The 25,670-nt window shown below is 33.4% G+C and overlaps 1 protein-coding gene across 1 annotated transcript in view; it reads right to left on the bottom strand.

Moving 5' to 3' along the window:
* Positions 1 to 16,012: 16,012 nt before the first annotated feature.
* LOC148616842 (ATP-dependent RNA helicase DDX1-like) overlaps positions 16,013 to 25,670 on the bottom strand; it is a 206,856-nt gene continuing 197,198 nt past the window's right edge. Inside the window, exon 28 of the mRNA XM_088583957.1 lies at positions 16,013 to 16,378. Coding sequence (XP_088440083.1) covers positions 16,254 to 16,378 — 125 coding nt within the window. The 3' untranslated portion in view covers positions 16,013 to 16,253. The remainder of the gene's footprint in view (positions 16,379 to 25,670) is intronic.

Raw genomic sequence — 25,670 nt, 5'->3', positions numbered from 1 at the left:
CTTATAATAGCACGAATTCGCCTTCTTGAGAGCTTATATTTGGCCGACGTTTTAAGATACGAAACACTGATTCGTAATGTCAAAAGGAAAATTGTGTCAGGTAGAGAAAGAGAAGACGATTTTGTCATCGTAGATTTCGAGAAATCCGACACAGAGCTTCAAGTGAAAGAATCATTGAAAGAATCGATTGAATGGCGAAACCTGTTGATTTGGAGTGAAAGATATAAAGATCTGGAAGAATTCCTCATTAATGCCTCACTTTCGAAAAACTTATTTGTTAGGGATTCATTATGCCAAAATATGTTAATTAACATACAACTGGAGATTAATCAAAATTTGTCAGTTTCAGGTACTACATGTCTTTCTGATAGAAGTGGAACGCCTAATTTGATAAATTTTGCAAAAGTCGTCACAACTTACTCTGGGTTTTCACTGTCTATTATTTCCCTTGTAAGTTTCATCATCCTTAATCGACGGTTAGGAAACCATAATGCAGTAGCAGGAGCAAATTTAGAGAACTTGTCTATTGCGTTGCTTTTATCAGTGGTTCTGTTTGTTGTTGGTATTGGCTTGAATGATTATTTCATTGCATGTAAGGTGATGTCAGTAGCATTACACTATGCATGGTTGACTGTATTTTCATTTAAGTCCATAGCAGTTATTGGAATTATATCTAAACTGTGGGATCATGAGGTAAACAAGGCTAAGTATATTACGACAACCAAGAGAGTATTTTTCCGCATTTTTGGTCTTCTTTTACCTATCGTGTTTGTGGTTCCTCTGGTCGTACTAACTGAAACAGGAATTGTTCCTTACTACAACAAAGAACATCAAGGTATTTGCTTTCCAACGGCTTACCCTACAAATCTAATTTTCGTATCTGGCCCTATAATGCTCTCAATCGTTATCAATACCATATGCCTAGTCCTCTTTATCATCCACATTAGAAGAGTCAAGGTCATGTCCACCCGGTTGACAATGACAAAGTCTTTTAACGAAGCACTAGTCTATCTTAGATTTTCCCTTTTTTCTGGTACGCCTTGGATTATCGGGGTACTTTCAGCATTCGTTAAGACTGATTTTTTGGATTTTGTTTTCATAGTGCTATGTAGTTTGCAAGGGTTTTTTATAGTCATATCGAATGTAACAAGTGAGAATATGAGACACCATTTTGCGACAATAATAAAAAAGAAGAAAGGTCCTACCCATTCTAATCAGGTTAATGAGAATAAGTTAAAGTGTTACGATTGTTCTCAGAAGTAGGATTACTGTTTGTCGTCATTTTCCACGTTGCATATCAACCCTTGCGTAGAGATTGGAAAATATGGTGTTGAGGGTCTATACTTTATGTCAATATGTAGTGTAAGATTAATAATAATGCTTGATGGTTTTTTTCTCGTCTGGGCAAGTAAAACTAACTTGGTTCTGTGACGTCATAAACGTCGATCGGTCCACAGTTCACCAAATAATTCCAAACTAAATAGGGCTTTGATGAATGGACAAATCTTAATTTTGACTTTAATCGAATAGAAATTGAATTATACGTTGCATATCAACTCTTGCTTAGAGATTTGAAAATCTGATGTTGAGGGTCTATACCTTATGTCAATATGTAGTGTAAAATAAATTGTTGCATGATTTTGTTTGATGGTTAATTTCTTATCTGGGCAAGATAAACTAACTTGGTACTGTGACGTCATAAACGTCCACAATTCGAATACATGTTATTCCAAACTAAACAAGGCTTTAATGAAGGGACAAATATCGAATATAAATTGAATTGTATGGATTGTTTTTAATTTTTGACCAAGTTACAATCGGTGGCTCGGTGGAGAATAGTAAAATGGGTTTAGAACTATTATATGTATTACATTTTCCTGTTTTTCCATCTAAATCATTTAGCTAACGATTGAATAAATTATTATCCTGGTATGTGAATCATAATATCAGTTGAAGACAATTCTGTATGTACATGTATTTAAGAAGTATCTGGGTAAACCAGTCAAATAAACATACCAACTGAGCAATAATTATGTGTTTAGAACACCATCTGTAACGTCAAATAAGTATGGCACAGGCTCTAATGTCTCTGGGATTGGAAATTCAAATATGATTTTATCACAAATTTAAACTTCAATAGAGAAAGTTCCCTGTTTGATCCAGTCCATTTTTTTATTTTACATTTTCGAGCCATCTGACTTAGCAGAACAAGCAGAACGTTTGACAAATAGATCGAATAAAATCTTGGAAGAAGTGGAAGTTAATTCCAATTGCACAAGGTGATCCCAGAAATATAACGGCTTTTGTACAAAGGTTATCGTCTTGGTATATTTTTGGAAACTTACACACGAAATCAATTTGATAAGCAAATTCCTTGTGTCTGAGTTGTTAAAGCAGATTCCTTTTGTAAGGACCAAGAGTATTTGAAAAGTGGATGTTGTGGAAAAACGTATTCGAAAGAAACAGATGTGCATGCAAAAAAGCAGGAAGTCGGTAGCATCAATACCTTGTTTGTAAAAATAAATGAATGCATGCGCGAACTTATTTTGTCAATTTTTGCAAATGCATTGATTATTTTAAAAGATTTAGTGTACTAATACTTTTTTTCATATATATATATATATATATGAACAAAATTTGAATTCAACTTGAAGTTCAATATAAAAATTGATTTCAGTCATGACATTTTTTTTGGTAATTATAAATAATTCCTGAAACTTTAAGTATTTATTCATAATTACTTGGTAGAAATTATGCAGAATTTCTAAATATATCAGTACTATGCATATTCCCTGATCATACACTTTTATTGTAACACATACAAATGTATAAGCATACACATGAAATGTGATACAATTAATTGAACCCTAGATCTACCTCCTTAAACGGAGTACAGAAAAAAAACTGTTATTTGGGAATGTAATCCATAGCTGACTTTAGCATACCACCACACAATATTGTTCCTTGCTTAACGATGACAGGATCTTTAAATATAAAAACGAAACTGAATACTGTATATACATAGCCGACTTTAATAATTTCTTTTCTCTCCGTTGACTCTGTCCACGTCTGGTCTGACTGGATACGCGATCGAACGTTTCTCTTACTAGCTGCAGTGGTGTATCGTCTTTGACATACTGTATCGGAGCAAGTGAAAGGCGCTAGGTCATATGGCTTCCTACGGTATTTTCTCAAATACAGTTATTAATTACACTACCATCATGTGAATGGGTTGAAATTTATTTTATTTCTTTTAAAATCTTCAATTAAATTCTTGAGACTTTATAAGTGTTTTACATAGTTTGTTGTTATGTTGTATCAAGTTCAAGATCAAGTGTTCTGGTATTTATACATATATCGTAGGTACCCATGTTCTATGACGATTTTTGGTGATCTCAATTCAACTTGTCTATGTCATTTTCCATGCATTATTTTCTTCATTTCCATCATGATATTTTGTTGAATTGAATGATATTGCCCAAGTATGAATCGCTCCATTGTTTTTTGGTGGTAGCCCTCTGTGACTCGGATCGGGCAGCTGCATTATTGCTGCTAGACTATGACTTATTCCGCTTAATCTTATATGTGACATAGGGCGACCTCTGTGGCTTTCCATCTCCTCCTATATTTTGCCAGTACTTTAATTTCTCCCAAGGTCTTTCCAATCTTCTTGGCTTCTGTATTCAAATCTCGCCTCCACGTGTTTTTGGTCTATCTCTTTTTCTGTGTCCTTGAGGGTTTCACTCTAGGGCGTGGCGTGTTACATTTGTACTTCCTTTTCTCAAAGTGTTTCCAATCCACCTCCATTTTCTTGACATGACCGGTTCTTGTTTGGTCCCAGTTTTTAGTGGAGTTCGAGTTGCTCATTTACTTTTGTTACTTTGTATGTATGATTTTAGTTACTTTATGTTCTTTGTTGTGCATGTCTGTTTTCCATGTCTGGTCTTTGTCCCTGGATTACACTCTTTCGATTACCGCTATAACCGTGGTTCCCTTGATTACTCTTTCATAAGTTGTTATTGCTAATTTAATTTGGCCACTTTATTCCAAGGATGTTTCTTAGGCACCTGTTTATGAACACTTGTACTATTTTGATGGATGCAACAGTTGATCGCCATGTCTCTGATCCATGTAAAAGCACTGATTTAACATTAGAGTTGAAAATTCGGATCTTTGTAGATGTTATTTGCTCCTCCAGATCGGCCTGAGGATAGCAAAGCTTGTTGTGCTTTCTTTGTCCTTGCTACTATGGCTTCATCTGTCCCTCCTGTTGTACTAATGACACTTCTAAGACTTGTTAGACTATGACCGAATTATAATCACTTGCAATATGACAGGAGCCGCTGGAAGATTTGGATGTGCTTACCCTCCCGGGGTATCTGATGCCACTGCCCTGTTTGGGGGAATGTGTTCATATTTCTAGTGATGTAGTGTTTTATGTTAAGTCTTTATCTCCTTATCTTTAGTATATATATATATAATATATTCGGCTCGCTGCATTGTGTATGTGGATCGTCTCTGTTTCCTTTTTCTACATTCTTGCCAAGTATTTCTATTTTCGTATATGTTCAATTATTGGCGTATTTCTGAAGCTCAAACGAATCGGGATGTAGTGTAGTTTTTTTTTTCAATTGTCAGTATGATGAATTTTTAAATTTCTATTCCCTACTTGCGGAGCTCGGGATGCAGCCATATTTTAAGCTGTTTTTGCAGAGTTACCTCCCGTAAGAGCAGGTATAATTTGGTCTCAGTCTTGTATTCTTTTTTTTTCATAGGCTGCAATGTTAAGGTTACTTCTTTGAACAAAATTCAAAAATTCTTTCAAAAGTCTCAATCCAATTTTGGAACATTTGGCTTGATTAAGTAAATGTAAAAGTTCAATTTGAGGCCAAAACGAAAAAAAAAAGGCACGAACTTTGGTACACGGGCAAACCTTGAACTCAAAATCACAGGTTTCTACTTTCACTTTAGTGTTATTATTGTGCTGGAGTAGTTCTTGTCAACATGATATCCCTCCTCTTTCCTTGATGAATCTGTAAATAAAACAAAAACAAAATCAGAAAAAAAACTATATTTTATTAGCCTCCATCTTTTGACGTACACCCGCTCTTGAGAAATAGAAAAAAAATTGTGATTTTTATTTGCAGACTAAGCCAAACAGTCGAGTGTTAAATAATTATATAACAAAACAAAAGCAAAACAAACAAAAACAAAAACAAAAACAAACAAATCAAACAAACACCACAAACAAAAACAAACAAACACAACAAACCAGCAAAAAATAATACAAAAGAAAGAAAACAAAAACAAACACATGAATGAATGAAATTAAATGAAATAATGATGAAAGGTTGCCACAATATATAGAGTTTCTTGTTTATTTTTGACATATTGCAATAATTTTAAAGAGAATACCGGCCTGCTATAATAGTGGAAGACATATCCCCCCCAAAAAAACCCAGCTTATTTAAAGAGTTTAATGGACCGAAATACCACACGGCTGAATTTATCAGTTTGAAATAGTAATCAAGGGAACCAAGATTCTAGTGGTAATTAAAAGACTGTAATCCAGGGACAAATACCAGACATGGAAAACAGACGCACACAACAAAGAACATAAAATAACCAAAATAATACGTACAAAGCAACATAAGTAAATGAGCAACTTTGGACTTTACTAAAAACTGGGAGCACCAGGAGCACCGATAGGTTTAGCGTCCTCTAATTTTCTAAAAACACCCGCCGAGCTGCTAATAAAAAGTCAAGTCCGGGTTAGACGAAAGAGGAGAGGAAAACTATGACACGTTGAACAAATCGGTTCTCATGGTGCAGATGGATACACCGCAACCATCCATGAGTTCATGATGACGACCATAAAACTTCTGTAGTGATGACTTCAATCGTGTAGCAACAAAACCCTGTTTCAGAAGGCTAATTATTAGTGCAGTACAAAAAGTTTGCGTAGTTACGGCAAGCTCTGGCATAGTTTATGAGTTGTGATAATAAAATTATATATGCAGGAGTTGAAGGGATGTTGCCACAGATGAAAGGATAAAAATGAAAAGTCATCGTGCTTGTCGTGAGGCTGACTTCACGGTGTCTGTAGTATCATTTATCTCAATTTCTTTGGGGTAGATGCGATGTATCCAATCCCTAAAACTACTATTGTCTAACAATAATATAATACGTCATCTATATAGCGGAAACTGAGATCAAAGAATCTGGCTAAATGATGTTCCTTCCTTTGGATTAGATTAGCTATAAACTAGTTTCATAAGAGTGAAGGAAAGGGGCAGCGAGTAGAGGTGCACAATTTGTTCCCATTGGAATGACGACTTTTTTAAATACGCGTCAACCACACTAGACAAATGTATTCTTCTTCGGTTGATTTGGAAAATGATTTGGAAGCGTTTTTTTTCAAAGTATGAAGTATCTCTACCAAGTAATATATATCTGTGCCTAGGTGTACCGTCTTTTTCGAGTAACAACGACGTATTATGTTTTTGAGCCGGAATTTTAACTGGATATGAGGAATAGAAGAATAAAAAGTTAAAAAATCATAGATTTTTATGCTATCGTATTCTGATAATTACTTGAATTGAAGTGTTGTAGGACTGGAGACCAGCTACGAGTATAAAAGTTTTGAAAGCGGTTTGGTAGTACATTTTGATCCAGCTATGTAGCGTTGTTTGTATTGATTCCTGTTGAGTTTAAGAATCCAGTACATAGACGGTGGATCACAATCATCGTCTTTGGCAGAGAGACTGAAAGAGGATAGTACAGATATACGGTTTTCCACTATTTCTTTTTTTGGAGAGTGTGGTAGCAGTATATGTTTTTATTACTGCTATTATTTTCTGTGATTTGTCTGCTGGTATGACAACATATTTGTCATGTATAGTAGAGGGTGTTTTAAGGTGTTTAAAATGCGCTTCAATTAAGACCTGTCATAGAAGTTTTCTGTGGTACATGTTTATCATTTTCTTTGCAACCTTTGACGAAATTTGAGCATAGTTTAGCTAAAGCATTTTTTGAAGTCTAGAATGATCAAAAATTACTTTTTGCCTTTCTGATTCTTAAAATATGTTTCCGACTGGAAGATCCATGAAATTAAAAAAAAATGTAAAAACAAATGCAAAAACTATCGATTTTGTTTGTTGATTTTTGTTGATTTTGCAATAGAACAAAGCGACACAATGTGATGACAAAATCTTACCATCAGATTACAAGTTATTGTCAAACTATTGTAATTATCATAATTTAAAAAAGAGACAGATTAGAATTTATATTAGTTTAAACTGATACATTTATTTATTCATTTACAGACTGAGTAGTCCTTACAGTTCCATATTTTGTGTCGATCATTGCTCTATGCCCATGCATTGGTGATCGTTTTTGTCGGTCCAGGGTTATATCATAACATTCCATCTTTTAAATGTTACATGTAATAGTTATTTCGATATGGTCGTACCACTGCTTCCGACACAATCCTGGCACATTTTCATGGAACTTTTAATTTTTTTATTGGTTTAAACATATTTTATTTGTAACAAACAAAATGGATTAGACACAAGTAAAATAACATACTAATGAAGTCTTCTCCTGAAATAATAATAATTACAGGCATACAAATTCACTGGTTTTATTTATGTTTTACAAAGTTAAGACGAGACAGTAAAAATATAACATTCGGTGATGTGGTGAGATGTAATGTGATGTGTTGTGTACTAATTCAGCTCAAGCAATTTATTGGCACGTGACATGTTTGAATATATGAACAATTACTACAATTACTGGTGTGTTTCCCTTCCCATCAATTTAGGGCATACTGGCAGTCAAAACAAATAACAACTTTGATCACAAATTTACAAGTTACGCATTGTGTTGCAATCCATGATTTCTCTGAAAACTATAAATGTACTGAACAGTGTGAAATCAAATCTTCTTATTTCCAAAAACAAGAAGTTTCTATACACGTGACAATTTTACATAGACATGCTATTTTAGAGTATGATGGAATAGACAGTAACGAAACCGACCCAAAGTTTATCACAGAACATTTTATTGTTTATTGTAATCAGTCCAGACCAGAAACACAATCACCATTTTACTCATGCAGTCCAGAAGTTAATTCGCGATTACTTAAAATCTTATGTCATGTGACGAATCATGTGATTCAAAGTACACATGACTTGTATGACTTTTCAACAATACATCTTTGTAAAACTGCTGATGATTCAAAATGCGCACGAAGGATTTTCCGTTATATCGATTCGATCAATAGAAACCATGATCGATATTTGGAAACCGTAAAAGAGAACAGAAAAAATCACCAGATATTTTCTACGGAATTAGAAACAGTAAAAATTAGAAAGTCCTGCTATAGTGTGAAAAATGTTTAAATACGGATTATGACGATTGCATAAATGTTGACCAAATTGGCAACTTTTTTATCTAAAAAATGACTAAAGAAATTGCTGATCAGGAATCAGAAGAAGTGGAAGTTGCTGATGACATTGAAAACCTTTACGACCTTTGTGTCGAATGGAACATTAATTGCCGTTAAAGCAGACGATGTTAATGTTCCTTATTATCTTGTTAGGCCAAGCAAACAAATAACGGTTTCTGTAGTGTATATATGTTCGGAACTAGAACTGGGTGACGACGGAACAGTTTCTATTGACGATTCCCTCCACAGATATATACTGTGCTGCCTTGACGAGTGAAAGGTCGACTAAAATTTTAATAACAGTTAATAAAGTTTAATTTTGTTCATGGTTGTGTTTATCTAAAAGAAGAGTACAAGGCAGATATTTGATTTTTACCAAGATAAATTTGATTCATACTCATGCTCCAAATAAGGCCGTTCGAAAAAGAAATATTTTCAAAACAATGAAATATTATAAAATCACCCCGCAATTGATGTTGAATAGTACGCAGACATTAGGTCATATTACGAAATTTGTGGTACAAAAAATCAATAAGACAAATCATCAGAAAGCATCCTCTTAATAACAAACACGCGTAATCATAAAATATAAAAATGGATTCAGGTAGTGAACAGGAAAAAATGCTTGCAAATGAGGTCACGTTTGATGGTCAATTAAAAAAAAAAAAATGAAAAACGTGATTTGAAAACGTTACGTTCGTGGAGACAACTTTGTGCGCGACGTCTTAGGAATTTAAAGAAAGAATATATACGGTCCAACACAACCTGTTATTATTATGTAGGTCTATATTGCAAAATTCAAGAACCCACTGTAGGTCGCTCATTAGTTTGGTTCTTGCATTGTTATAAAGAGGGCATACAGAAAAGTAATAAAGTAATTGTGATTAGTCTCGTACATTTGACCCAAATGATACGACCAACTTTGTATAATATTGACGCTACACAGAGGATGAAGGATTGCGAAACTGGGTTATCAATATATTCAAATTTCTTGGGCCGTAGCAAAAACGTTTAGGAACAGTTAATTTGTCACTGGTGTTCAGTAAACATGATTTGATAGTTTTTGGTGCCTGAATCTCCCTTTATGTTCTCTCTAGTTTATTCCACTCGACTCTAATTATTGTTGATGGAAAAAAGATTCACGAGTCACCGACAGCCTGCAAAAGGGAACAATGATATCTTCACCATTCCGAAGCTGATATACTGTAGTAGATTGAATCTTGGTGGCATTAGATCTTGTAAATAATCCGGAGCCATATTATTATATATTTTATGAAATAAATTTAATTTCTTACGTTTTCTTCGATTTTTTAGTCTTCCCAATCCATTTTCGCGATATACTTGCTCCGATTTGGTGAATATCGGTAAGCCAGTTATTAATCTAGCAGCTTCCAGATGTGAAGTTTCTAGCCCTTGATTATTTATTATCCCACAATTACCCCAAGACCTCTGAAGCATATTCAAATAAAGGTTAGATATACACTGTGAATAGTTTTTCTAAGTGATTCCAAGAAAGTTTAAATTTTAATTTTCGTAGAATACTAATATGCTTTCTAATCAATGTAGCTATATTTTCTAATGTTCCACTTTGCGTCGTCACTAAAAGTAACTCCTAAATGTTTATGAGTTTTGTTAAGCGGAATGTCTTTTCCGTTCAGACTGAAATTTACATTTGAAATATTGACTTTTGAAAACATCACAATTTCTGTTTTATTTGGGTTAAAGTCCATTAACCACGTTTTTGACCATTTGTCCAACGATAAAAGATCGCGATCAATAATATTTTTTATATCTGTTACGTTGTTGCTTGAGTAGCCAAAAGATGTATCATCAGCAAAAATCCTACAAAGGAAAAATAGACTATCTGCTATATCATTTATATAAATTTTGCATTAAAGGGGTCCTAATACTTGGTCTTGTGGTACTCCGGCCGACGTTTCGCAAAGATCTGACGAGGAAGTCTTTATGACTACCCGTTGTTTCCTATCTTTGAGATAGCTGTGAAACCAGTCCAAAAGTTTACCTTGGATGCCATTTGATTTCAATTTATGCAATAACCCCCGATGCCATACTTTATCAAAGGCCTTTGAGAAATTGCAGAATACAAAAAATAAAATTGCTTTCTTTTCAAATGAATTGAATATATTGTTATACATTTCAATTAACTGATCATGATAACTGATTACACATGTACATTGTAACTATGAGATATACCACTGATAATGGTATATACCGATTGAATTCAACGCCATCATTTCCTTTGTTTGTGTCCTATGATGTGTATGTAACTATTGTGTTTGGTTGCTTGGTGAATTATAATATTCAGAGTTTACACGTAAGTCTCAATCTCAATATATTGCTTTACGAATAAAGAATTCCTTCACCTTTTGGACTAAACAGTATGAGTGCAGCTACATTCATTTAGTCAGCTGATCAGTATATTCGACTACGTTGCTCGCAGGTGATATTTACAGAGACTAGGATTAAAATTTAAATATGTTCATATTAAGATTAGAATACGGAAGGATGAGTGTTAGTAGGCACATGGTTTCAATGAAACAATTATCTAGATGTGTAAACATTTCATTTGATATTATTCGAAAACTACATGATTATAAAGAGTAATCAAGGGAAAGAAGGTTATAGCGGTAATCAAAAGAATGTAATCCAGGGACAAAGACCAGACATGGAAAACTGACATACACAAAAAAAGAACATAAAGTAACTAAAATCATACATACAAAGTAACAAAAGTAAATGAGCAACTCGGACTCCACTAAAAACTGAGAGCATGGACCAGGTGCTCCTGTAGGGTAAGCGTCCTATGCTTTTCTAGAAACACCCGCCGAGTTGCTCATAAACAAATTAACATGACATCGAAAAATTAAATCAGAAGTTAATCTACTACCAATATCATTATTGCCAACATGCAAAATCAACTGACTAAAAGTATTAATGTGACATTTGTTGTCCTTTATGAATCGCTATAACCTTGGTTCCCTTGATTACTCTTTGATTACCGCTATAACCTTGGTTCCCTTGATTACTCTTTGATTACCGCTATAACCTTGGTTCCCTTGATTACTCTTTGATTACCGCTATAACCTTGGTTCCCTTGATTACTCTTTTAAGTTGATGAGAGACGTTTCAACTTGTAATATTACACTACCTACTTTATTTCCTCATCCAGTGGACTTTTAAGATACTAAGGACACGAGTTAATAATCGTTCATCAGATTTTTCTGTTAAGTTTAATTTTTAACTTGTGAAATATTTTTAGCCGTTTGATCAACAGTCAGGATCGATCCCTAAGAGGAATCTTTTTGCAAAAGATGGTTGACATTTGAGTTATAAAAGTGTTTCAATTTTGAGAAATGTCTTAATTGGTGATGTAAATCATTTGCATTAATTTTTAAAACAGTGTGAGATTTTCTGCTTTTTGATTGTTGCTCAATTAGAATACGATGTTATTTAGGATTTTCTTATTCATTTGTCAGAAGATGTTGATGTTGTATGTATGATTTTAGTTACTTTATGTTCTTTGCTGTGTATGTCTGTTTTCCATGTCTGGTCTTTGTCCCTGGATTACATTCTTTTGATTACCGCTATAACCTTGGTTCCCTTGATTACTTGATTACGAAAGCTGTGCGAACTCGATGAATGATTCTCGAGTCTGGTTTACCTGTGGACTTCATGAGCTGGTGTTCATGATTTAGGTATTTTTGGTATTTTACGATTATTTATGGTATATAATAATACCTAATAGAGGAGATACATTTTTTTAATTATAAAGTCAATATGAAAAATTGGATTCATGATTTTGATATGTAAGTTTTTACACTTATTTCCTCACTTTATGGTGGCCGTTGGCTTGGTCTTTTGGATAACATATAGTGATTAAGACGTTCAATTTTTAATTATCTAGCTTTACATGTACTTACATGTTTTCTGACAAAATATTATCATTAGATTAATATATTTGACTTTTATTGATGCCTTAAATTCTTATGGAATCATGATATGAGCGATTATTGCATATATTGTGTAGTTTTGGTATTGTGCTTTCTTACTTCATAAAAAGGGAGAGATAATTCTGTTGTGAACTCCTTCGTATAAAGCAAACCGAAATGAATATAAAATCACTGACAAATTACAGGAAAAAATTACCTTGGTGTAACCAATCAAAAACCTGTATATCGGTATGTAACTATGACGACAATAAGAGGTTGAAGTAAAACCGGGAATATAAATAATAATTTTTAAAAATAATAAAAATTATGTCGTCAAAATAGGTAGACAACATATTGGTAAAATGAAACGAAACAACCTTGTATACTTTTTTGTTTTCTTTTACATCGGGAAATAATTACATAAAAGTGTCAATGAAATCAATAGTATGCCATTAGTTTCATTCCCCGAGTGAAATATTACTCAAAGAAGTCAATATACCTAACAAAGATTTCAAAACTAAGTATAATTAATGAAAATTGGCATATATCATTTTAAATATCACCCTAATTATCATTCTCCGCCGCACAGAGCATAGAATGATCAATTCGTCTAAAGTGTCATCACAAAACATGACCGACAGACACATTATAACAGTCTCTTTTGCCACAAGAATTAATATGCTGAAGTAAACAAAGAAAATGCAGTTTGAAACCCCTTACAAAGAATTTTTTTCTCCTTGATATAGCATTTATACACGTAGGTTTTTATTTCTCATGTATTAAATTTCAACGGAAAAAGAACAGCCCAATAATATTTACATATGAAAGTGAAGATATGTATTTATTCCAAACTAGGTTAATTGTAGAAAGATACTACCAATTTTTAATCATAACTTTTTTAAATCGTACCTTTCCTTTTACAAAATCTATCCTGACACTTCTTTATTCTTCGATATTCACCACTGAGTTTGTCAGTATAATAAAAAAATGTAATATGACTGTGCCGAAAACTATTTTTAATGGTGACATTAACATATTAATAAATATCATTTCAAGGACGTCAAAACAGGGGTTTAAATTGTGCGTCTGACCAGAACTTGACCAAAATTTACAAGTAAAGGATCCTATGATTGTATGAAATAAAATTGCTTACCCGTGTCGATAAGTTTCACAGTAAGAAAATTATCATCAGTTGTAAGACATCGACAAAATTGTTATTTTAGTTTTATGTTATAAGATGGTTAACTATTGACATACACTTGTCGCTTTGTAATTTGGGAATTTCTTTCAAACTTTCCACAAAATATCTTGATACACAATTACTAGATTTCAAATGTAAAATAAAACAAGTATGTCGATAGTTTTTCATTTGTTTTTAAAATTTTATAAAAAATCATTTTCGAAAATTTATGAAACTCAAATGAACTATATATTGTATTTTGCAAACAACGAAAGTTGAAACATTAAATCATAAAATGAATGTACGGCTTTACAAGAACATATTTGGGTTTTGAAATGCAAATATTTTCTATAAAACTAGTGCAGTTTATATTACTTCAAGGTTAATAGTTATAAAATGCTTTTTTGTCCCTTTCTGGTTCCCAATTATGTCTATGTCGGGCCACAACCCCAAAATAAATCAGAACTTTCTATTTGTGGAATGACCTTGTTGTAAAATCATGTTCCGATCCATAAACTTATATATTTGAAACATAATTTGTCATCAAATTTAATTACAAGGCTGTTCTTGTATTTGATTATCACCAAAACGGTTTGTCTTCGGACGGCGACAGCGCTATTCCATTGTACCGTTGCAATTTTTTGCGGTCGTTTTATAGAATGGTAACATTTACACATCAACACAAAACTCGATACTCATTTAACACTAAGACGTCACTCTTGTATTAAACATATGGCTACACTGTTGTGTATATATTTATATATTCTTTGGTTGAACTTATCGGTACTGGATTCGCCTTCTTTTTACGATATTTTTTAATCTTGAACTTGCTAAGTATATGCTTATAATTAATGCTGCTGGTAACACTTCTTGGTCCAACAATGTAACACAGGTGTCGGACAAGCACAAAACAAGGGCAACTCAATTTAGCAAATGATCCATCAAGCTTTTTCTGCCAAATAACGTATAACAAACGACACTAAAATACAATAGTAACTATTGGATTTACAAAGTGGATTATCTCCTTAAGAGCCGATTGATTGAAATGAATAATTTTACATTTCATTATATAGACATATAAAAGAACTTAATAACAAATATAAAAATGAGTAGCCTGGTTTGGGGTGTATCACATATTACAGAATTTGCTTGATTCATACAAAGACTGCTACTTTAAAAGACCTACGTGGGGTCTGGAAGTAGGCCATAGGGCAAGTCCTTAAATATTTAGTACATAATATACAATTGATAAGTTTCAATTGGACCATTGAATCCAAAACTTTCAATTGACATCCTGAGTTTAAGGGCTTGAAAGTTCACTCAAGGTGGAATTTAAGGAGTTTCAAAACCATTGTATTAACAAAACAAATGTTATGCAGGGTGCAGCATGATATGATCATATAGGTTGAACCCTGAACAGTAATTCAATATAATTATAGCTTTGAAATTTACTTGCATTTAGACATTTGACATAGGATAAAAATTCCAACAGTATAAAAGTGGCTGCTTTTTGGCTAATAATTCTTAAATGAATGAACCCACCAAAATCAACTCCAGCTTTTCTTAGAAGTATGATACATTGTAGTATAATATCATACATACTCAACTTAGTTTTCAGGTATCATGAAAATGGTTGTTTCTGGCCCCTTTTAGGATCCTAACCCCTAATTGGTTTAAGTTACAACCCCCTAAACTAATCCCATCCCATTTTTTATAGTAGTATGACACTTGTGGTAAAACTTCATAGAGATGCATTCACTCATCGTCAAGTTAATTTTTGGACATCAGGATAAGCTTGTTTCTAGCTCAATTTGGGCCCTCATTTCTAAAAAGTTCAGGTCTGAAGTCGAAAATCAATCCTAGTTGGAACTTTCCTGCACAGAATATTGTGGAACGATATCATAGAGATCCATATTTATACTCAAGTTATCTAGTTCAATTATAAGTAAGGCTCATGTTTAGCCCTTTGTTGGCCCTTTATTCTAAAACCATTGGAGCATCAATACAAATCTTCCTTTTTTGGTTTGACACATCATTGTAAAATTTTATAAAGAACATTCTACTAATATTAAAATTATTATACAAAAACAAATGTTTTAGAACTACAATGACAAAAAACATGGATGATGAGAACGCCATACCATTATATGGCTGTATTTATTCTTGCTAAATACCTGACATGTCTAAACTGAGTGGGGTAGGGGAATAACTTTATACTTGACTTATCCAAAATGTAAGTGGGGAGAGGTATATAAGTACTCCACATTGTAAACTGAGTGGGGTAGGGGAATAACTTTATACTTGACTTATCCAAAATGTAAGGTGGGAGAGGTATATAAGTACTCCACATTGTAAACTGAGTGGGGTAGGGGAATAACTTTATACTTGACTTATCCAAAATGTAAGGTGGGAGAGGTATATAAGTACTCCACATCGTCTTGTACATCTTTATTTCTGCCAACAATAAGCACAACAATATACCCAAAATAAAAGAAGCACTAATAGTTATGGTTGAATTGAAATTTCCTCAGGTTACCATAAATATTCAACAAGTTTTAGCAGTTTCGACCTTCGATCACTGTAGGGATAAGTCTTAATATTTGCAGTTCTTAACTTAATTTTATATTTTTTTGTTTGAGTATCTCTGGCATGGATTTTTCTAAATTATTCCTCTTCATCTTGTCATGAACTTTTTCTTGTATTTAAGATCTATAAATGAAGTTTGTGCTCTTTTTTCAAGCTCAGCTAACTCTTTTACAGTGGGAGCTAAAGTAGCTATGTGTCCTTTGTAAGTCCCACCTGAAACAAAAAAGAAAAAAAAATTAGGTATCGAATAGGACATTAAATAATGCCCCCGTGTTGTGTTGCATCTAATATCCATGGACACATGCTAGAGTAGTGATACCCTTGCTTTCCATAACTGTGTAAGGGAAATTCATGTTTTTTTTCTACGCAAACAGGAAGTAAAAGTCATATTAGTACTAAAATGCATTCAACAATACAACCTTAGTATGATAAATCGGCAACCTGTGATTAATAGTAGTTAAAAAAACTGATGAAAATTGTCTATAACCACTGCATAAAGAAAATATAGAAAGTTTCTTTTGGCAAACGTGTTGTGGAAACTAAATGTCATAAGAGTATGAAACCCATTCCACGATATAGTACACCATGAAGAAACTTAGTAAAAATATCAACAAAAGCTGAGAATTTTGTTTTGAAAAAATGTGTAACAGAAAGACCAACACAGGTTTAAACAGTATATCCTTCTCCTACAGAAGGGGTGTGTGTATATAATCACAAGTGATCACATAGGAGCAACAAATTTTAATAATACTAACTAATTTTTAGCATTCCAAGAAAGATAACTCCATTTAATAAAAAAATAAAAAATAATCTCACAATTTATATTCCAATAAAGATAAAAAAAATGACAAGAAAAAAACCCACCTGAAAATGATATTTAAACTTTATCTAGACTCCATAATTCCTCAAAAGAACTACATTTCACAGTTCTATAATATTAAAAAAAAAGATAACTCCATTTCATAAAAAAAATTAGGTGGGGGGGGAGGGGGGGAGGGGTAGGGTAGGAGGGATTAACAACTTAAAATGGCCAAAAATTTCAAATTAGATTGACATTTCATGATACCCAATAACTGTTTGAAAAATATCCTTCAATACCTTTAAATTTATCATCTGAAAACTGTCTGGGACAGACAGCTGGACACCAAACTACAATATTTTTGGAGGGTACCACATTATAACTTGCCACTTCATATGGCAGGGTATAAAAATTGAATAAATAAATGAATAACATTTTTCATTAGTACAAGGTATATTCATAGCTACTGTGCATAAATGCTCATACTAATATTACTGTATAGCAGGTGATTTTAGTGTATCAATAATTTTGACATATTCTAGCGGTCTGTCTAAATATGATAAAATAAGTTTGGAGAGATATTTACTCTGGACGTAAGTATTTTAAGCACCACTAAGCATCTGCCAAGAAAATAAATGCCAACATTTTTGTTAAACCCTTTTTACCTCAAAATCACAAAAAATTTACACTTGCAAAAATAAGACACAATATGCAAGATACTCAATTCTACTTCAACAATGTAATTCTACAGTAAGATACTAAAATATTCTTTTTCTATTGTTATTCAGAATAAGCCTATATTTTCACTCTTTTTGCATTTAAAACATCATTTAAAAAATGTAAATTAATGTGGGAAATGTTCTTTTCTAGAAAAGACTGTTTATCAGTAGCTCAACTTGGTTTTTGTAGAAACTGTGTGTATTTTTTTAATAGCAAATTCATACTTTTTATAGAAAAAATTTCCATTTTGCAATTTTCACATGCAACAGTTATGTAAAACTGCTTACTGTTTATCTACAAGAGACAAGCTTTACAGGATATATGGACAGACAAAAGGAAAGACAGACAGAGGAGGTGATTCCTATATACCCCCAAACTTTATTGGGGTAGAACATATTTCCTAAAAGTATCTCTTAGATATTTCTGATTCAAGTAACGCCCAATCAGAACTACTTGGCCATTTTTGCTACACTAAAAAATAACCTCGGATGCAGAAAGGAGAATTTCTTCTTGAAAAAATTGCTCAACTTGTAGTCATCTGCTAGTGACTCCGAGATGTTATTTGTTTAACTAGAAAGGCTGAGGTGTTCCGACTGTAATAACACCATTTTATGCAATTCCTACCTCTACTCTGAAAGGACTCTTAAGACAAGTATGATATCATGTTTTTAATAACGACTGGAATAGAATTAATACAACTACTATGGTACATCAGTCAGCAGAGCACTGATCTCAGTTATCTTTCTTTCAGCACAACAACCATATGGCCAGCCAGATCATGCTGACAATTTAATGTATCATTTGCTTCTTTTGTAAATTAAAGACTTTTATGTTTTGTGAGCTTATTATGGATAAAATCTTTGTTTTTATTGTAAAAAAAAATTGTGAAACTTCGGAAGATGCCAGACTAAACTAATCATTATGTTTATTATACTACATTTCCTTTTTTTGTTTGTTTGTTTTGTTTACTTGTAATTGTGTAAGTGTATAAAGATGTGGGATTTATAAATTTGGTTATTTAACATATTCTTCTTTTTTTCACTCTCAACGTTTGTCTTGACCAAAATACACAATACTTTGTGTACCTTACAAATCATAGGACATCTACCTTACCAGTCCATGCTTCAATTTTCAGTGAAAATTCTGGTTACTCATTTTCTTTTGTTTCCGTGTGAATGTTACTTTGGTTATTTCGTGTTGTGTGTGCCTACAAGGTGTCTATCCTGGACTTGACTTTTTATGAGCAACTTGGTGGGTGTTTCTAGGAAAGCAGAGGATGCTTTCTGGTCCATGCTCCCAGTTTTTAGTGGAGTCTGAGTTGCTAATTTTGTTACTTTGTATGTATGATTTTAGTTAATTAATGTTCTTTGTTGTGTATGTCTGTTTTCCATGTTTGGTCATTGTCCCTGGATTACATTCTTTTGATTACCGTTATAACCTTGGTTCCCTGGATTACTTTTTCTTTATCTGATTGCTGTCTCCATTCTTTTTTATAAACATTCTAACACTGGTTCACTCTATTTCCCTTATTAATGTCATGTTCACTTCATTTGACATGAATTTATTGATGGTTGGGTACTTTGTATGTCAATACCTGTCAGTACACTAATTTTATATTAGTACACCATTCCAACTTCAAATGATACTTTCTTGCTAAAATCAACACATTTTGGACACAATAAAAGACAAAACTTATTACTTGGCAGAACTTACTGATTACTTTGCAAAGCAGCAAAACAATTAAGTTATAAACTGAACTCCATTTTTCAATGAAATCACAGATAAAATAAAGAGAGATCACTTACTTATTACTCAGGGGAGGGGGGTTCAATAGGTTGCAATCCCTCCCCTTTTGTTGGAAAGTTTTTTAATTTTGTCTAGATTTGGGCAAAATTAAGCTAAAGATAGCCAGTTGTGGACCCACTATATATTCTGGATTAGAACATCCTTTTAAAAATCCCGGATCCATCCATGTCATTTTATGTGCCTGTAATTTAATGGGTATGTAATATACTGTTGTTGTGTTTACACAAAATATAACTCATTAATGCTTTGACGGATTGTAATCAGTTTTAGATGCATGCTATTTCTGGTTGCATAGAAGCCTACTGAAGTTTTCCACTGTTTTTTTAATTCTTTATTTTCGTGTAAACAATGTGCCATATTTGGCTGAACTGTTTATTTGTATCAGACTGTTGATATTTACAGGATTACTCATTTTGATCAACTACATATTTTTCCTGTGAATGTCGTGTTCTATGCATTTCAAACAGCTTAGACCAAAGGCCTTTTTTAAAGGGGTCATATATATACTAGTAGTCCCAAGGCTGGTCAGACCCGGGTTTCATGAAAAGTCTCAAATAGGGATGTTCCTAAAATATTCAATTTCAAGTGGTAAGGTCAAATTTGAGTTGAGGAAGGATTTGAAGAAAAATCTCAATTTATGGAACCAGACCTTCCTAAGGCACAGACCATTTTTTATCCTGAATCCTAAGGAGGGAGCTGGGGTTTGATATACCGGATAAGAATTTTCTTTTGCACATGCACATCAGCAGCAACCAAAATCAATATTTTTATTTTTTCAATGGATGAGTAAAAAGAAATTTCTCTCCAAAATTTAGAACATGTATTTTTTCTTTCTAAAAGATTCCAACCCCCATCCAACCTTAAATGGTTGGTGCTTAATATTCTGTTCAGGTTACAACTGCTCATAAGTTGTAAATTCTTGAACGAAAACAAGCATTTACCCTCCTGGGAAATACAATTTTACCCTCAATGGGTTATTTAGTTTATCATCAAGTCAAGGACATGGAAATTCTAAATGAAGCTTTTCAGCATGATAAGAATGTAAACAAAAATGACTTCATTGATTCAGATGCATCAAATATTATAAATCAGTATGGTATCTCCCTGCAGCTTCCGGGGCAATGTTCAATAACATTATCTTTCCACATTTTCTTCTGATTTTAATTAAAGCCCAAAGTTTTCAACAGTTATAATTGAGTTTCGTTCAAATTATTCCAGGTTAATAGGCAAACTGTAACTTGTAATGTGTTCAAAGACAAACAATTTGAATACTATGGCCCTCAATTCAATTCTTTAATAATTACACACATCACACAAAATAACTGTGTTCTCGTTGACATGAATGTTATTATAACTAAACTACATGTCACAGTCAAGAATCAGGCACTGGACTTAAGTTCTCATTGACATGAATGCAATTATAACTTATCTATCAATCACAATCAAGAATCAGGCAGTGGGCTTCACAAATGTTATTACAACTACAAGTCAGGGTCAAGCATCAGGCAGTGGGCTTTAATTTTCATTGACATGAATGATTTTATAACTTAATTACCAGTCACCATCAAGAATCAGGCAATGGGCAAAGCACAGTCAGTATAACCCTCCATCTAGAATTTCATCTCAAACCAGGGGCATATTCAGGTGGGGGCGTGGCGGGCTTGCGCCCCCCTGAAATTTGCAAAGCATGGATTGTCAGGGGTAGATTTAGGCGGTATTAGGTTGAAACTTTAATTTCTCGCTAATTTTACCACAAAGATATCTACAATGCACCCACTCTAGAAGAATATTTCAAAAATTTAACCTAAAAAAAATTTTCGTGTAATTTTAACTGTGCGCCCCCCTCTTAATCTAAAATCCAGGATCCGCCCCTGCAATCAGAATTCAGAAATGATGAACATTGTTAACATTTGACTGTGCAGAATAAAAAATTTATTTGTGTTGCAAATAATTGACTCGAGCTGAGGTTTGGGGTAAAGGTTTTAAGTCTTCTCAATTTAATGCTCTGAGAGGCACATGTCGAAACAGTTGTAGAGGTCATACCCTGAATTCTATAAGCATCGGTATGGACATAACATTCAAGCTTGTTTCTGCTTTGAATTTGGATTGAGATTAAATGTTCATCACAGCATTAGTGTCGATCAAGAAATGAAAGTTCCAAGAAATTTTAATATTTACATTTAGCTATTGTTTGTTTGTTTGTTTGAGTTTAACGTCCGAGCAGCAATATTTCAGCTATATTCAGACGATGAACATGAAATTGATGATAAAATGAACATGAAATAATGATGAAATGATAAAGGGATAGGACACAAGGGCAATGGGGTCGACAAATTTTGATTGCCACTGGAAATAGGGAGAGGTGGGTAGAGTCAGGCAATTAAGCTTCCTGTGGCGGAGCCCTATGGTTCCTACTCCGGGAGAATACCACAGTAGGGTTCTTTTACGTGCGAGGAACGTGGCATCTTTCCCAACACGGTGCACCACTATGGTTTGCGGTCAGGTTTTCCGTATTATAGCCTGACAACCCCAGCATGTAACACGCCAGGGGTACCCCATTCCACCACCTGGGGCACACATCCCAGTTGCTCTGTGGGCAGAGCGCCCTAGCCCCCGGCTAGGGTTCTGAGCACTATTTAGTCCCCTTTTACGTCAAGTTTAGCACTGCTGCAGGTCTATTCTTTTGACACCCGGACCTGCAAGGGGCTACATTTAGCTATTACAGCTATGTATTATTTCAATACCTAAATCTAATAACATAGTTTGATTCAGTATACCATAGAATCTCTTAGTTATGATTTTTCGTGAAATAAAAAAAGGTTTGATTATTTTGGGACTTGAAATTTATGCAATTGAAATGAGGGTCCAAAATGAAAAATTTATATACACAGTAAGATGCAGCATTTCCAAGAATCCCTAAAGTTAAATCTTACAATATAAAACAATGTACAAAACTGAAAATCTAAATATACAGTTAAACTCAACATATTGTTGAAACAAATGAATTCTGTTTTTGCTGAAATCAAACTAAGTTTAATTTTAGACCATTTGGACCTCTAAAAAATTTTGGATCCATTTGAAAACAGGACCTAAAAGCCAAAATCTCAATACATTGTTAAATTCAGTATATCAAAGAATTTATTTTTGTTGTTGTAGAAATCAAACTCAGCAGAGTCTTTTTATTGAACCTTGTATGTCTGAGATTTCCCTGTCTTTCACTTTTGGTGTTAAATTCTTAATGTCTCTGAATAGTGCCTTTGTTTTGATGCTTCCGTATTTTATTTTTCAATATTTATAAACTAAACCCAATTGACACTGATCAAGAAATATTCAAATAAGATAATTTTTTTTCATTTTTCTCAAAACTCTGAAAAAAACTCATGACACATTACTATAATACCTAGAGTACTAACACATGTCTCAAGTATTGATATCAAGCATTTCAAAGTTTAAAATGACTCAAATATGTTTGTTTGTTTGTTTGTCGGGGTTTAAAGCCCGAGCAGCAATATTTCAGCTATATTCAGGCGATGAACATGAAGTGGATGATAAAATGAACATGAAATGATGATGAAATGAAAAATGGGATGGGACACAAGGATAATGGGGTTGACAAATTTTGATTGCCACTGGAAATAGGGAGAGATGGGTAGGATCGGGCAATTTAGCCTCCTGTGGCGGAGCCCTATGGTTCCTAGTCCGGGAGAATACCACAGTAGGGTTCTTTCACATGCGAGGAATGTGGCAACTTTCCCAACATGGTTCACCACTATGGTTTGCAGTCAGGTTTTCCGTATTATAGCCTGACAACCCCAGCATGTAACACACCAGGGGTACCCCATTCCACCTCCTGAGGCACACAACCCAGTTGTTCTGTGGGCAAAGTGCCCTAGCCCCTGGCTAGCGTTCTGAGCACTATTTAGTCACCTTTTACGACAAGCTTAGCGCTGCTGCAGGCCTATTCTTTTGACACCCGGACCTGCACAGGTCGACTCAGATATATAATCTTTACATTTAGTATGCATTTGATGCTGGTGACAGAGATTTAGAACTGTTTTTTAAATGGTAACACTTGATAACATTTGGACATAAACTGAAACCTAATTAATTAAGTACTCCTCTATCTAAGATTCAGGCAAAATGTGTATAAGGTGTGGCACATGAAGAAAAAATACAGAGATTATTTCTTATATATTCTTTCGAAGTATTTATACCTCATAACCTCAAGAAATTACTGTCAAAGTGTTTGTAAGGTTTACATTTTTAAGATATTGACAGGTTAAATTCACTTGAAAAGCACTATGGAAAAATGGTGGGAAGATTTTCCCAAAGTTTTTCCTTATATAAGCAGTCAAAAAATATCTAAGTCACCAATGCTTCAGGATAAATTAAAATACTTAATTGTTTTCTAGATGTATTTGAATATTGTTGAGGCAAAAAGGACCAAATTGAGAATTATGATGTGCCCATGCCATGCCTAATTCTTACACAGAATGGTACTTAATAACTGAAACCTGTCTAAACCATACACGTTTTAAAGTTCTTTACTGCACATTTTTTTCATTGAAATTTTTTTGTACCTTAGTGAACAAAACATCTGCCTAAACCAAACAAGTTTTAAGTCCAAAAGGGGTTCAGTTTAGACAGGTCTCACAGAATACTGCGAAAATCCTATTGTTTGTGGGGTACTGATTTTTGTAGTTTTCATGGGTACACCAAACCACGATATTTGGTTCTCAACAAATAAGAGATTCCTGTGGATGTATGTACTGTAAAGTTGAAAACCACGAATTCTGGAACCCATGAACCTTGTGTTTCTTCCCTGATCCATGAAAATTGGAATCCACTAATAAAGTATCATCACAGTATATTACAGATTAATCAAGTTCGCATGATTCTTACAAATGCTGTTACATCAATGTTTTTAAATTTTGAGAATGAAATAAGACAAGCAATAATCACACTGTCCCTCATAATTAACAGGCAGTGTTATAAATCTAATCCCATTACATCATTCTAGAAGTCAACCCTTGTTTTTGGCGTCTCTAATATGGATAATGGAGCAATTTATATGATGCCAGCATTAATAAATGGACATTGATCATACATTAGCATGAACTTACAACTTTTTTATTGGAAGACATAAAGCATTTCTAGTTCTTGAGTCAGAGGAGTGGTTGACAATTATTATTTCTCTGAGCTAAAACAATTATCAATTAAATATAATGAGAATGGATATGGTGAATACGGCAGAGACAACAACCCCACCAGGATGAAAAATGTCAGCTCAAGGCCACCTATGATCACACAATATCATCATTTTTTCCCCCCCGCATGCATTTAAATAGCACTCCAGATAAGAATCATGCAAAATGTGATTCATGATTGGAAAGCCTACATATTTTTATTTTTGTTATTTTTTTTTTAAATGTATAAGTAAACAGAAATTAACATGTGGCTTTACATAAAACCCTGATTCTTAGGAGATAAAAATTATATAGAATGCACTGTAAAATTCAAGACTAAGGGAGATAACTCTGTAAATGACACTAAAATATAATAGAAGCTGTTGGGTTTTTAATGTCCATTATCTGATAAGAGCAGACATATTGGAATGAATAAATATATAATTCACCATATAGACCTATAAAGCAACTTAATATCAAAAATAAAAAATGTGTAGCCTTTTTGTGGGGTGTATCACATATTACAGAATTTGCATGATTCTTACAAAGACTACTACTTAAAGCCCTGTAACTCTGAAATGAAAATTGAAAAACAGGAAAAAAATAAAGGTTCTTTCTTTTATCTAGAAAAACAGTCTATTTTTTTGAGTTACATGTATTAGTGACCAATTGCAAGTGATCTGAAAAAAGACAAAGACTATTTTCAAACTCAAGATTCTAACTTAGATTTTGTGGCAGTAGAGCCAGGTTAAAATAACAACAATGAAGTAGGTGTAAATCTGAGAATGATATTCTCTTAATATTTGAATTTATCTACAGAAGGTTGTTTATGTCATTTTTTTTAATGAAAAAGACAGCTTTTATTGCACACAAGTGATATAATCATCTGTCACCTTTTTCTAAGAACCATTCTGTGTAAGAATCAGGCAATGGGTGGCACATCATTTTTCTCAAATGGTTTTTTTTTTTGCCTTGAATATATTCAATACGTCTA

Source organism: Perna viridis, chromosome 5, assembly GCF_037379345.1.
Source record: "Perna viridis isolate PV_CMFRI_1.1 ecotype Kerala chromosome 5, ASM3737934v1, whole genome shotgun sequence".
Taxonomy (NCBI): Eukaryota; Metazoa; Mollusca; class Bivalvia; order Mytilida; family Mytilidae; genus Perna; species Perna viridis.
Note: the sequence above shows the minus strand (reverse complement) of the source record. Positions and strands in the feature narration are given on the sequence as shown.